General features: G+C 45.3%; 1 protein-coding gene across 10 annotated transcripts in view; it reads right to left on the reverse strand.

Moving 5' to 3' along the window:
* Positions 1-2095: 2095 nt before the first annotated feature.
* Pax8 (paired box 8) overlaps positions 2096-13464 on the reverse strand; it is a 56838-nt gene continuing 45469 nt past the window's right edge. For 3 of the 10 annotated variants that reach the window (XM_031369244.1, XM_031369243.1, XM_031369235.1), the window contains 3 exons: positions 11195-11296; positions 4507-4593; positions 2151-3155 (listed from right to left, as the gene is read on the reverse strand). In XM_031369244.1, the coding sequence (XP_031225104.1) occupies positions 3079-3155; positions 4507-4593; positions 11195-11296 (266 nt within the window). In that variant the 3' untranslated portion in view covers positions 2151-3078. Of the gene's footprint in view, positions 3156-4285; positions 4594-11194; positions 11297-13464 lie in introns of those variants that run through there. The other 7 variants (XM_031369241.1, XM_031369239.1, XM_031369240.1 and 4 more) reach the window with 5 other exon arrangements.

A 13464-nucleotide genomic window follows, 5' to 3' on the forward strand; every position in this document is an offset into this window, starting at 1 on the left:
TTGCACACAGCCTGGGGAAGGTGGGGAGGGGGATTGCACACAGCCTGGGGAAGGTGGGGAGTGGGGGCTTGCAGACAGACCAAGGGCTCACTTTGGAGAGGGAAATGTCAGCTTCTTCTCTTCTCCAACACCTTCCTAACTTGGAGTTTGGGGTCACATAGCAAAATGTCTATGGCAACTCTGCCCCTATGTCTGGGGCCCACTCTTCTCCCAGTAAGAAATCTATTCATTGCCAGTTTTACTGTCTTGGGCTTGCTACAAGCTCCTGGTGACCTGTACCCTGCTAGAAGGTACTAGGAAGCAGAGAGGCCTGGGGAGAGGGGTGCAGGAATGTCTGCCTTTAAAGCTGAGGCCTCTGGTTTTGTAAACCAGTGAAAATGGTTGTCTGAGATGCAATAAAAAGAAGAATAAGGTAGGTTCTTAGTGCTTTGGTGATCTCTCAGGCAAACACCTCATCCCAAGTCTTTCTGTTAGGAACATAGGCTATTCCTCCACAGCCTACAGAAACCAGGGCCCCCAACTCCCCTTGAAGAGTGAATTAGTCCTCTCAATTTGCAGTCACACATCAATGTTCCACTTACTCCACCCCTAGGTGGACATGCAGCCTCTTCCCATCATTCCTTCTTTGGGTCCATGCATGGGCCACAAGCAGACCTCTCCCAGAACCACCCTAGTGTTGAGGTACTTTGAATATTCACTCAATCCCAGTGTTTTCTGAGCCCTGAGGGGAACTCTAGTTTGGCCTTGGATAATGTCTGACTAGGTCCTGGGGAGTATGTGTTGATGCTGGCTCACACCACATGGTCTCCCAGCATCTGTTCTCAGCTGAGTTGCCTACAGTGACTAGCTGAGCTCAGAAAAGGGAAGTTAAGTTTTACATCAAATATGTGTCAGATCCCTCTAACATTTGAGACATGAAAGTGAATGCCACAGCTATGTAATATCTTCTGAAAGAGTTCTGTTTATAAATGTAAGGATCACTATGTAGGCTCCTAGGACCACCTCAAAGTGAGTTTCAGTTGTAGATTACCTTAGGGAACTCATGAATCCAGTGAGTCAGGGCCATGAAAGGCCTCAGATGTAATAGGCCTCTGATTCCTACTTCCAAGCTTACAGAATGAAGAAATCCCTGTTACTGAAAAATGAACTTCATCCCAAATCCCCCATGAACAGATGTGGACAGGGTTTCTTCATGGGTAGTTTCCCCTCATGACACAGTTAGGCTCATCCCATCCTTGCCCCTTGAATGTTACTGGAGCCTCCTTTGGGCTAGACCTGAAAAAATAACAACTTTAGCTATTTCTGTCCTCCCAACCATGGAGCTCCCAGCTGGGATGACAAATTCCACCAAACTCTATCCTGCTCTCTTTCCAGGCATGCTAGACCATCTGGGTCCAGAATGGAAGGAAGGGTTGACATAGATGCCAGATAGCTCCTCTTCCAAATGGGGGAACAGACACCCGTGGACAGCAAAAGAAAATAAACCCTTGGTAGTAAGCTCCCTACACAACCCTTCCTTGTATTAGAACCTCTGGTACTCCTAAAGAGGGTGCAGTGGTATTGTCTGAACATACTGGATTCAGGATAAGAAGACTTTCTTGAACCTAGGACTTCCTGCTTGGGCCATACCATCCCATGTCTTCCTAAGCTGGGGTTTCTCATATGTAAAATTGTGTTAATCTGAACTTGTCTTCTTAGATGCCCCCACACTGTGCCTGACACAAAAGAGAAGTTCAGCTCCTTGCTTGCTCCCTTCAGCACTATGAAGCTCAAAACTGCTGTTTATGTGGGGGCCACTTGTAGTTATTTGGGGAACCTCTCCAACTTATCCCTGATACTCTGATTTCACTAACACCAACCACTTATGGAAAGTGTATGACTGGCATGGCCCTGGACACATGATTGCTTTATGCTGGCATCTACTTAGTGGATCAACTTAAAACTTGATTTACCCAGGACTGGACATCTATTAAGAGCCAGGAGAGAACGCTAAGCCAGGACATCTAAAATATCCATTCTAATCTATTCAAAGTGAGTTTGTTAGTCACTTGGTTCTGTGCTTAGTGGAAGTCCATCCCCAAGATAAAACCTGAGACCAAGAGTAATGGTTTATTGAATCATGTGGTAATGGTGGGTTGTCTTTAAAAAAAAAAAAAGTATCAAGGAGAAAAAGCCCAATATAGTAGGGAGATATTTCAGAGGCCAAAGTCTGGGGGATGGAAAGAGGGAAGCTTGACCGAAACAGAGCTTCACTTATGGTATTTACAGTGAGGTTGTATGTGGGGAAAGAGCTGAGGAGCCAGAGAGGGAATCTTGTTGCTGGCCTTGGGGGTCTCTTCGGTGACTGCATGGCTGGAGCTGCAGAAAGCACACTTGAATTGGCAGGTTGAGAAGAGGACATGGCTGGTCCCATCCGTCGGTGTCTTCCTGTGCTCTACACAGGGCCTCACTGAACTTTCCAGGGGACAGGTTCGCTGCTGCCAAAGTGGTAGCCACTAGTCGAGAGGCTAAGGTGCTTGTAAGTGCACAGCAACGGGAGACTGAAGGTGAGCTGAATCCCCAGGAAAGTGCTTGCTAACTTGCCCAGCAGGGGGAGAGGCTCAAGGTGCTAACTTCTAGGATGACTGGTAAGAGAGCCTTGGTCTAGGCTATGACTGTAGGCCAGAAGGACTTGCTTACTGTCCATAGTTGCTGGAGTTGTCAAGATGACGACCACAGGTGGGCCTGTACACACCCTCAGACTCATCTGCCTCTAAGTTCTTTGTGAACCCTTTTTCTCTCCTTTGGTGGGTGCCAGCTTCAGTAAACTTCTCCTCTGTGACTCTTTTGAAATGGATGGTTCTTGTTTCCTGGAACTCCTGTCACTCACAAAATGAATCTTGGAGGACAGTTTGGCCTTCTCCAAGGTCATCCTGACTTTCATGGTTCATTTAATTGACCACACAGGGAGTGAGCCGCAATGCTGGAATTGTGGTTATTTTTCATGTAATAAATAAAGATTCCTTTGTGTGACTCTCTGGGGCCTGTCTCAGGCCAAGTCCTCCTGTTGCCTGGTTCTTCCCACTGTCCCCATGACAACTACAGATGGTCAAAGGCCGTGGCAGAGGTGGGCGGTGCGCTTGGCCTTGATGTAGAGCTGTAATAATATGGGGAACCTGGACACATTAAAACAACAACAGCATTGCTGGTCAGAGGGAAAGTTGTACCATAGTGTTCCTCTACATCTGCTGACCTTTAAGACAGCACACGTTAATCATTCACACCCCCCCCCCCCCCCCCCCCCCCGTCCATCTGATCATCAAAGATTAACTCCTCTCCAGCCTTTCCTCCTTCTTTGGCCTCAACTTTGAGTTTCTAGCCAGAAAAAAATGATGGCTTCTTGCCCCCTACTTCTCATGACTGCTTTGACCTTTAACACTCTTGCTTTGAAGAGTAGGCAATAGAGAACAGTTACACGTGGAACCTCAGAAATTGAGCACAAAGAGAGTGACTTGGATCCTCTTTGGCCCCACCTAAATAATGGCATGTCAGGCCATTCTCTTCCAAATACACAAAAGAATTGTACTCCTGGCCAGCCAGAGGCGTTCTGGGCTTGTGGGACTCCCACCGAGTTCCACATGAAGGTCCTCTCAACACCATCAGCATCATTTTCTTTGCCCTTTCTAGCTAAATGTGGAGTTGAACACATCTGTCTTGGAATTGAACGTATCTGGCGATCAGAGCACAAGGAAGTCCCCTGTGGGTCATTTCTGGGACTGTAAGATATGAGAAGAGGGGAAGAGATTTTAGGGAACAGATGCTCTAGCCAGTTTGTCAAGGTATCTGTAAATTTAGAGATCTTTGAGACCACTGCTTCTCTCTGGTTCAGACTTGCTCTGACAACTGATAGGGCTACCACTTAGGAAGGCTCTTAAAGAATTCCATCGTGGTCTTATTTTCCTCAAAATTTTCCCCAAACAGTTCAGGGACCAGGAGTATAAATAAGTAGTCTCAAAACTAGCTGAAACTCACTTTTAAGATATAAACCCTGAATACTACTTGTTTCTCAAGCCAAATATAAGGAAGTAAATGGAACAAAGTCTTTGTGATGACTCATGACTGTTTTCAACGTACCTAGATGAGCAGCTGACAGTGTGCATAGAACTCCTGAATAGTATCTCCTGGCAAGGCTGTAAGTCCCTGCAGGCAGGACAGCCTCTCATGGGCTTTGCTTAAGTGTAACTTAGCCCTTCTCTACCCTTGACCTTCAAGGCTTGATTCCTGAATTTTATCCAAAACAAAATTTGAACAGATGTGGCTATGGAAAGGACAGATATAAAAGAGGTAGAATGTTTGACCTTCTGTTCTCTCCTCTAAACTTACCAGATACTATGATCTGCTGCTGATTTCTTCTGTGACTAACAACTGCCATCTCTCTAGACATTCCATCTAGCCTGTCTGGTTTCATTCCCCTCCCTCGGCCCTCCCCTGCCCATCAGGAGGGTCTGGACAACCACAGGAACTTACTCAGCAGGCTGGAGTTGGGGAAGCGCCAGGCCTCACTGTAGGAGGAGTACGGGGTGTGGCTGTAGGCATTGCCAGAATATTCACTTCCTGTTGGAGCATACAGGCAAGAGACCTGTGAGGTTCATGACACCAATGCGGGGATTGGGACAGGAAGACAGATCTGTGGGGTTGACAGTGCTGAGTCCAAAAATGAGTGGCCCTGGACAGTGGAGCTCAGGAGGAGCTACAGTATGGGTTAGGGTTAGGGTTAGGGTTAGGGTTAGGGTTAGGGTTAGGGTTAGGGTTAGGGTTAGGGTTAGGGTTAAGTTAGGGTTAGGGTTAGGTTTAGGGTTAGGGTTAGGGTTAGGGTTAGGGTTAGGGTTAGGGTTGGGGTTAGGTTAGGCTGTCACTTTGGGCAGCTCCTTCATAAGAGCCCCAGGAGGCAGTCGTCATAATCTCCGTTTTCCAGATAAAGAAAGTGAGGTTCCAGAAACTCACACCAGTTGAAAATCTGAAATAGTATGGAAACTGGCAATACTCTAGGAGCAGGGTTCAGATTCTACTTTCTCAGACGCTTGCACTTTTTAAAGAAGGATCTTTCTACAGGAGCCCATGGCAGGAAGAGGGGGCTGGTGGTCAAAAAGGGAGTTTGCTTTAGGCAAACTCAGAACAGAATTTATATGAGGGATATTGGGCTCCTTTTTCTGTGAGCTAATCTTTGCCTTTCTCAAAAGAACCTTTTGTCAAAGTATTTACTGAAGAATTCCCTTACACAAAAAATTGAGCCAATTACCTTACCTATCATTTGGTTTAAAGCCTACAAAGCGTATTTCTGCAAATCATGACCTTTCCATTTCTCCCAACTATCCTATGAAGTCTTCTCCCACATTTCCAATTTATAGAATACGAAACTCAACTGAAGACTGAAGGAAACATTTGTCGCAGCTTGCACTTCAGACAAGTGATGGGGCATCAACTTGATTTTAGAACTCTTGATCATAAATTCCAGGTAATTCCTTCAAGTATTTGCCAGATGACTTCATTCACAAAATCAGCCAGATTCTAGCCAATTTCATATTTTAAAATGTTTAGTCTTTCAGAAACTCATCTATGATTTTGAACTAAGTAAGTTGGCTTTTTATGTGACTTCTTAACTCCTTCCTTCAGACTTTGGAATGAAGATTTAAAATTCCTCAGGTCAGGGCTCAGATCTCTCTCTCTTTCTCTCTTTCTCTCTCTCTCTCTCTCTCTCTCTCTCTCTCTCTGTCTCTCTCTGTCTCTCTGTCACTCTCTCTGACTCTGTCTCTGTGTCTGTCTGTCTGTCTCTCTCTCTCTCTCTCTCTTTGTGTGTGTGTGTGTGTGTGTGTGTGTGTGTGTCTTTCTCCCAAGCCTTAGTGTCTTTGCTTATAATATGATAAAACTCTTGTCCTTAGCTCATGGGACTTTGGTGAAGATTAAGTGAGATAGTGAATATTAAATGCTTAGAATCACGTTCTTGATAAAGGCATTATCAATAAATGTTGATTTCTTTTTATTTTCTCCTGAAACAGGTGCAAAAATAAAAATAAAAGAAGTTTAATGGACACTCAGCTCAGTCACACAATAAATCTTAAAGCCTGCATTGGGGCCAGCAGCACTGCTTCATTGTGGAGCAGTAGTCATATGTATATGAGGTAGGTACTCCATACCAGCCAGCAAGCTTACGGTGTTTGGGTTAGAGACAGATCCAAACACAGAACTGGAAGAAAATACATGTCCAAAAAAGGAAGGCTGAGTATAGGGAAGAAAGGAAAAGTAAGAAATGATTGAATCCAAGCATTTACTTAGGATTGGAGAAAATTCTATGCAGAAGGGCTCCAGGCTTTTCCCCCAAGACCACAACGCTAAAGAGGAGCCTGCACTGAATGAAACCTGGCTACCATGTTCTCCTTCCAATGCTTGCGCCTATAGCCTTACAGTGGGAACTGAGCCTGTCTACTGTTGGTGTACAGCTGTTTCCCTGCTCTCAGAATTCTTTTGGAGGAGGCTAGTTCTGTTTTGGCCATACAGCAAGAGCTCTATCCTACACCCTTCCTCTGGCCTCCCAGTGCTGAACACTGCAATCTCTAAAGAACAAGGGGGAACATTGAGAAATGCAGCGTCTTAGTCTCTCTTTCTGTCACTTGTCCGTGCATCCCAGTCACCTGAAGTGGAAACTTCTAGTTTCTTTGGAAAGTTAGTTATGCCAAATGATGTGTTTTTCTGGGGTACACAGGTGAAAGGATGTCTTGCTAAAGCAAACAGAAAGACTTTTCTGGGAGCAGACACAGGTGAAAGGATGTTTTGATATAGCAAATACATAGACAGACTTGTGATGAAGGAGTATAAACTTGACTGCACAGACAGTGGGAGAAGAGCACTGAGTTTTGGTTTGTATTGCTCTGCCTAGCTATTCTTCCCTAAAGACTCATATGGATTGGTTCACCTTATATAGCATTGTTGAGCTCAACTTGTGGTAACACTGCCACTGAGAGAAACTCTCCCAAGAACTGTTTGTGAGGTTCCTGTAGCAGCTTGCTGCTTCTGAGGTCTTGCCTCAGACCTGTTTGGCGAGGCTGGCAGTCTCTTCAGAACTGAATTCCAGCTGTCTGGTGTCTGCTTGCTGACTGTAGCTGCCGGTTGGTGCCTGATGTGTACCTGGTATCTGCCTGCCTAGAGGACTGGTGTGCAGCTGCTGAATTGTATTTGGTGTTTGCTATGGGCCTGAACTGCTTCCAAAGAAGATAGAGCTTGCCCCAAAGAACTATTGCTGAATAGGTCCACTTACCCCATATCCTAATAACTTTTCCACTACATCTGCTGGGAGGTGGGCTAGAGGAGTTACTTATTAAAAGTAGGTTGCAAAAAATATATGCCTATAGTCACCCACCACTTATTTATTTAATGTACGCTGCATGCTTCTTTGCCTCAGTCGCTGGGATGCCAAGACACAGAGGCAGCATCTGGGTAGATAGTACATACACCTTGCAGTGTGGCATCTGTCTGCCACCAGATCTGTCAACCTGCATAGAGCCACAGATGATGAAATGCCACTGTGCCTAGGAAAGGCCAGTTCCCTTTGTTCTTATATCAGATGCCACTTGCCTCTTTTTCTGCCGGTGTCTTCACATTCTATCTATTACAATCAGGCCATGATCTGGGTGCTTAGACCTAGTGCCTTAGATCCAAATCTGATCATTCCAATCTGATCTCTTCAATCGCGGCAACTCCCAGCCTCTGTCCCTCACTCCCTTTGGGATCTCTGGTATTCAGTCACCCAGACTGTTTTGTAGTATACCTGCTTTTTCTACACACTTTCTCCTGGTCCCTTCAAAACTCCAAATGATGTTTGGAGCAGTTTCACATTAAAGCCTCTGAGAGATGAAGCTTGGTATTTAGTTAACCGTCTCCTGCTTTTCCGAGTGTCCATTCACCAGCCTCATCCCCACCCTCAGGCTCCCAAGCTCGCTCTCCAGACACCCATCCCATGATTTCATCTCTCCTTCTCATGTCTGTAGTCAACTTGCTGGCAGGTTTTGTTCTATTTATCACCAAAACATACTGAGTGCTTCTCTTATCCTTCAGGGCCACTTTCCTAGCTAAAGCAACTGTCGTCCCTTACAAAAAAAAAAAAAAAAAAAAAAAATCAGCATGGTCCCCTGACTTGTCTCTGTATCTACAATCTATTTCCCCAAGCATCTGAGAAGTGTTCTAAAACCTGTTCCTGCTGATACCTGGTCCCCCACAACCCCCTGCTCTGCAGTGCTCCCTCTAGTGCTCACCTTCTTTCCGTATACTGTCATACTAAATTAGCTTTTCCCGCCTCCGGGCCTTTGCACTTGGCCTTCTTTGGGGCTAGGGATGGTCAGCCTCAGTTTATCACTTGACTGGCCACTTTGAAAATCTCTTCAGAAAGGCTTCCTGTGTATTCAATCTGAAATAGTTATCTCCCCTCCCTGTGGCTCCTCACTGCATCACCACATTTTATTACCTTTGCCTACTTATCTTTCTGTGATACCATGCTTACTCATTCATGGACTTGTTTGTCCACTGCTTGTCCATCACCACAAATAGCAAGGTGTGCTTTGTGCATTTCTGCAGGCCCAGAAGATAGCCATTAGTATTTGTTAACTGACGAAGTGATCATACAGTAGGGTTCAAGGTTGGATGGAATGAGAATAATAGAAATATTAATAATGAGAGAATAGTTGGGGGATGGCTAGAAAGGAGGGTAAGTAAAAGTGTGGATACAGTGAAAGAAGGAAGAGACATGCATGGATGGATGGATGGATAGATGGATGGATAGATGGAAAGATTAGTAGGTAGGAAGATGCATAGATGATATACATAAGGATAGATGAATAAAAATAAGCAGATAGATGGATGGATAAAAGGAAGATAGTTGGATGGAAAGAGAAAACAGAGGCATAGGAGAAAGCATGGATAGATGTCAGGATGAATCTAACATCTAATCTGCTGGTTCTGTTTTATAACTGATATGAAAGCCATTAACATTTTTAGGGTCAGGCCACAGCTTGCATCTTTATTTATGGTATGATGGAATACAGTGAGGGAAAGTAGAAAGAGGCACAGATGTTAAATCAATAACTGTGTGTTTGAAAAACTTAGTCACTTAGTTTCATGCCTGAGCACACCATTTGGTTCTTATAAACCTTGGTTTCCTAGCTATAAAACTTGGGTTCTACCAGCCACCAAGATGTATTATTATAAGAACTAAAGAGAAATAAAGTTATGCATATAAATGGCCATGTATTCAGAAAATATTCCTTTACAAAACTGACTGAGGGATGTAGCTGACATGCCTTATTTGAAGCCCTTATTATGTGCCTTACATGCACCTTACATGTATGCAGGAGGCGATTAATGACTTTAATGGAAAGAATCCCCATTCAGTCAACTAAAACATCATAGGTGCTGGTAAGAGATAGATATGATGCTATTTTTCCACAAAAGACATTCCTTCAGAATCCATTTGCATAAGAGTGCTCTCAAGAACCAGGTGATTAATTTTAATGGCATTGCAAATCCTGAAACTAACATGTACAGAGCTTACTGGAAACCCATCCATGGTATGACGAGACCCTTCCCTTTTGCAATTCACTTGCAATCAATGTGGCGGGTGTTGTGAGTGAGTGAATGTGTGCATACACACTGTATGCTATTGTGAGAGAGTGCTTCTCCACAGCACCCATGCTAAGCGAGGTCTTCCTGGGCACCACCCTTCCCTGCCTTCCAGCTATGTTCCAGGTCACACTCTGGCCCCAGGAACCCTTTGCCCTGAGTCTGCCCCCAAGAATCATTCATAATTAAGAGAATAATCGTAATTGTGCCTTGTGTTGCTTCCTTCTCCTCTAACAGGCAGCAGGGAAAGTGGAGGGCTTGGAAAAGGGAGGTGGGGAGCAGACTGGAGCCTAGGGTTTTGATTGAGAGACCCCATTATCCACACTCAAAAAAATAACCGAATCTTTTCCTTTTTTATCTTGACCAATCTCATTTCACGCTCCACAAGAGGGAGGCAGGGAGGGAGAGAGGGAGCCCGGGCCAGGAGGGAGAGAGGAGTCAGTATTCTGTATTTTCAACGCTGCATTAAGCACATTGCCACAGTAACTGGGCAGCAACAAGTGCCAGCTCAGCAGGTTCCCAGGAGCACAGCCTCCTCTCCTTGCTCCCTCCCCTCGCTCTGCCTAAGAGAACATGGCCCACCTGCTTGTGCACAGGATGCCCAGAGTGGGTGGCTGGCTGGCAAAGATTAACCCCTGCCGGGAGGAAGCAGGCTTGGTGGAATGGGGCCCAGTCTTTAGGGTCAGAGGCAGGAAGATGGTTTGTATTAGGGGGTCACACATGGCCTGAGTTCAGAGTCCTTCCCAAAAGTTTCAAGCCCTTTAACTTCTCTGGGCAGTGGAAATGTTCTACTCTCAGTACCCTCCCATCCTGGAGCTTTCTGACATGGCTTCTAAAGATGGGCACTTTCCCGAAGAAACTGTCATTACTCTACCCATTTGTCCAGACCCTGACATCCTGGGACATCAGTAGCTCATGATTAGCAGACAGACATCAAATGGGTTGTAAAGGACATTCCGAATGAGTGTGAAGAAGGACTGTTCATACTCTGTGGTATCCACAGGGTAGTTAGAACCTGAGCCCCACTCACTGCTGAGTGTGGCATGCAAAGGAAAACATATCTCATCATCATCATTGTCATCGTCATCATCATCATCATCATGTTCATTATCACCATCTTCACCTTCACCATAATTATCATCACCATCATCATCATTCAAATTCATATTTTAATGGAAGAGGTAAACTGAAATTCATCTTATTTGATTTAAACTCCAAGAGACCAGGGCTTAGGCTCATGCTTATCTCGGTGTTGGCTGCATATTCTTCTATGCACTTTAGAAGGGACAGTAGGGGTGCTTAGGTGTGAGCAGAGGTCTGTCTGTGTGGAAGGTCTGGGAAACAAAATGCTAAGCTAAGAGGAGTCAAGGAGCCAAGATGGTACTGGGGGTTCACTCTAGGTGCTTTTATAAAGGTGACCTATTGAGCCAGTGTCCTCTGGGATGCCTATGAGTAGAACACAGTCCGTCTCTCGCCACCTATTGTCTCTCTACTCCTCCAATGCTTCCTTCCCTTTTGCAATGCTTATGCCCAGCCCCTCAACCCTTACCTGCCACCATGCCTGCGATAGCAGAAGAGGCATAGCTGCCCTGTCCACTGGTGGGGATGTGGGGTGGGTATCCAGGCAGTGTGGGCCCCACCATCTCTCGCCCTGGTAAAAGACACCAAAGAGTCATTGGTTGGGTACGGGTGGCTCTGTTCTTACCACCCCGCCCTCCTGAGGTTCTGCACGTCTCTCCTCAGCCACAGCCATTCTCCAGACTTCCTTACTCTTCTCACTCATTTTCTCTGGATGGTAGAGGTTCACCAAGCAGGGGCCTAGGTAACTGCAGTCCTTCTCTGTTCCCCGTTCCCTAGTAGCTTTATTTTCATGAATATTGTTTTATTGCTCTACAAAAATGTCAAGGTGCTGGGTGCCAGAGGTGGCATCTTCTTGGTCTTTATCTCCCTGCCCAGCGTAGTGTTTGGCACTAGTGGACTAAATAAATACACAGGAGGCCACACATCACTTCTACTCAGCTTTCAAATGGAGAAACCAGGTCTTGTGAAATAAAGGCAGATGGACGATCCATCACTGTCCTTTGAGGATGTGTGACAGACATTGCTAATCAACCACAGAGGAAGCTCCCACTGCTTGGTCTGGACTTCCAGGTGGATATAATTGACATGAAAGGGACATGAAATATGTTGATTATTCCTAACGTAAAAGAAAATATCACCGAGCGATTGCTAACATTTACACATGGTCATATTATACTTCTTTAAAAATCCATTTCAGTTATGTTTCATCCCTGATCGATCTCTGCTTATCTGTGCCTTGTGTCATGCCTACATCTTAGTGACACCAAGGCATTCCTGTGGAATCTCATCTCATTGGATGTGTCCTTCCTTCACATCAAGGAGTAAAAGCCCTCCTTTTGCAGGACCCCACCTGACCTGCTGATGCTCTCTTCATCCACCCCTACCCAATAACCAGAAGCACTGCTTGCCTCCTCATTGCCCTGTTCTCTGGGGTCAGACTAGAATCTACATATTCTAGTTTTCCGAGGTCCGACCATGTGATGTCCACTGACTCAGAATATTTATTAACAATGGCCATTCAACTCTTAGAATGCTCCAATGAATAATGAATTATTTAGGCAAACTAGTTCTTAGTGACATTTATAGAATTCCATTGGCATCACTGACTGGTAAAGTATGTGTTATGTAGCTGTCCTGTGCATTGCAGGTGAGCAGAACCCTAGCCACTACCCAACAGATTCCAGTACAAGTTCACAGCCAATGTGGCAACCCAAAGTCTCTCCAGACATCGCTGTATGATGGAAGGAAGGGGATAAAATCACTCCTGGTAGAGAAGCCACTATGTTAGATGATAGGCATTTGGGACAAATGTTTTCTGTCACCTTTCTGAGGCTGCCTGTGACCCTCTGTCAAACAACTCACCAGACATATCTTCTCTGTGTCACAGATTGTCCCTTCTTCCCCTTGCCCTCCTAGATCCTTCATACCTAACCTCCTGAAGGGAGGAACACACCATGAAATTCTGCAGATTGTCAACCCCACAGTGACTAACTCTTCCTTACCCATGAGAAAAATTTTTCATTTAAGAAGTACTTTTGAGACGGTTCTAAGGACTAAGCATTTAGGGGACATAGGGGAGAAAAGAGGAGAGAGAAGGGGGTGGGGCACTTAATGGATCTTATACTAAGATAGGCTTTAGGGCCAACCCAGCAAACATCACCTGCTCATTCAAGTTTGTCCCTTTCCCCAGAGAGAAGAGGCTAGGAATCAGAGGGCTACAGGTACTCACCCACTTTTATGATTCTCTATCTGCCCTTAGACCAGCCACTCTGGTCCTAAGCCTGTTACTTTGCATGCAAAGGGGTGGGAGAGGTGTGACCTTAGATACACTAGTCCTACAACTCTGAGGTTATCAACATAATTCAACCTGTTGCCTCATGGTCCAGGTGGACATGGATTAGTTCAATGGACACGCTTTAGAAATGTATCAGTGAAGTTCTTACAGAAAATCATCCTGTCAGAAATAAGTTGTTAGTATTCGTTATTTAAAATAGCTTTAAGATTTTTAGGCACCTGAATATCCATCTCAAATTGATCCGTCTTTATTGAGTACCTAGCTCTGGTACTCAATAAAGTGCCTGAGTTGGTCCTGGACTACACAGGCAGTCTCTGGCATAAGGGCATCAGAAGAACAAAAGAAGGGAGGGAGGTCGGGCAGTGGTGGTGTACGCCTTTAATCCCAGCACCTGGGAGGCAGAGGCAGGCGAATTTCTGAGTTCGAGGCCAGCCTGGTCTACA

The sequence above is a fragment of the Mastomys coucha genome, unplaced genomic scaffold (genome assembly GCF_008632895.1).
Source record: "Mastomys coucha isolate ucsf_1 unplaced genomic scaffold, UCSF_Mcou_1 pScaffold15, whole genome shotgun sequence".
Lineage (NCBI taxonomy): Eukaryota > Metazoa > Chordata > Mammalia > Rodentia > Muridae > Mastomys > Mastomys coucha.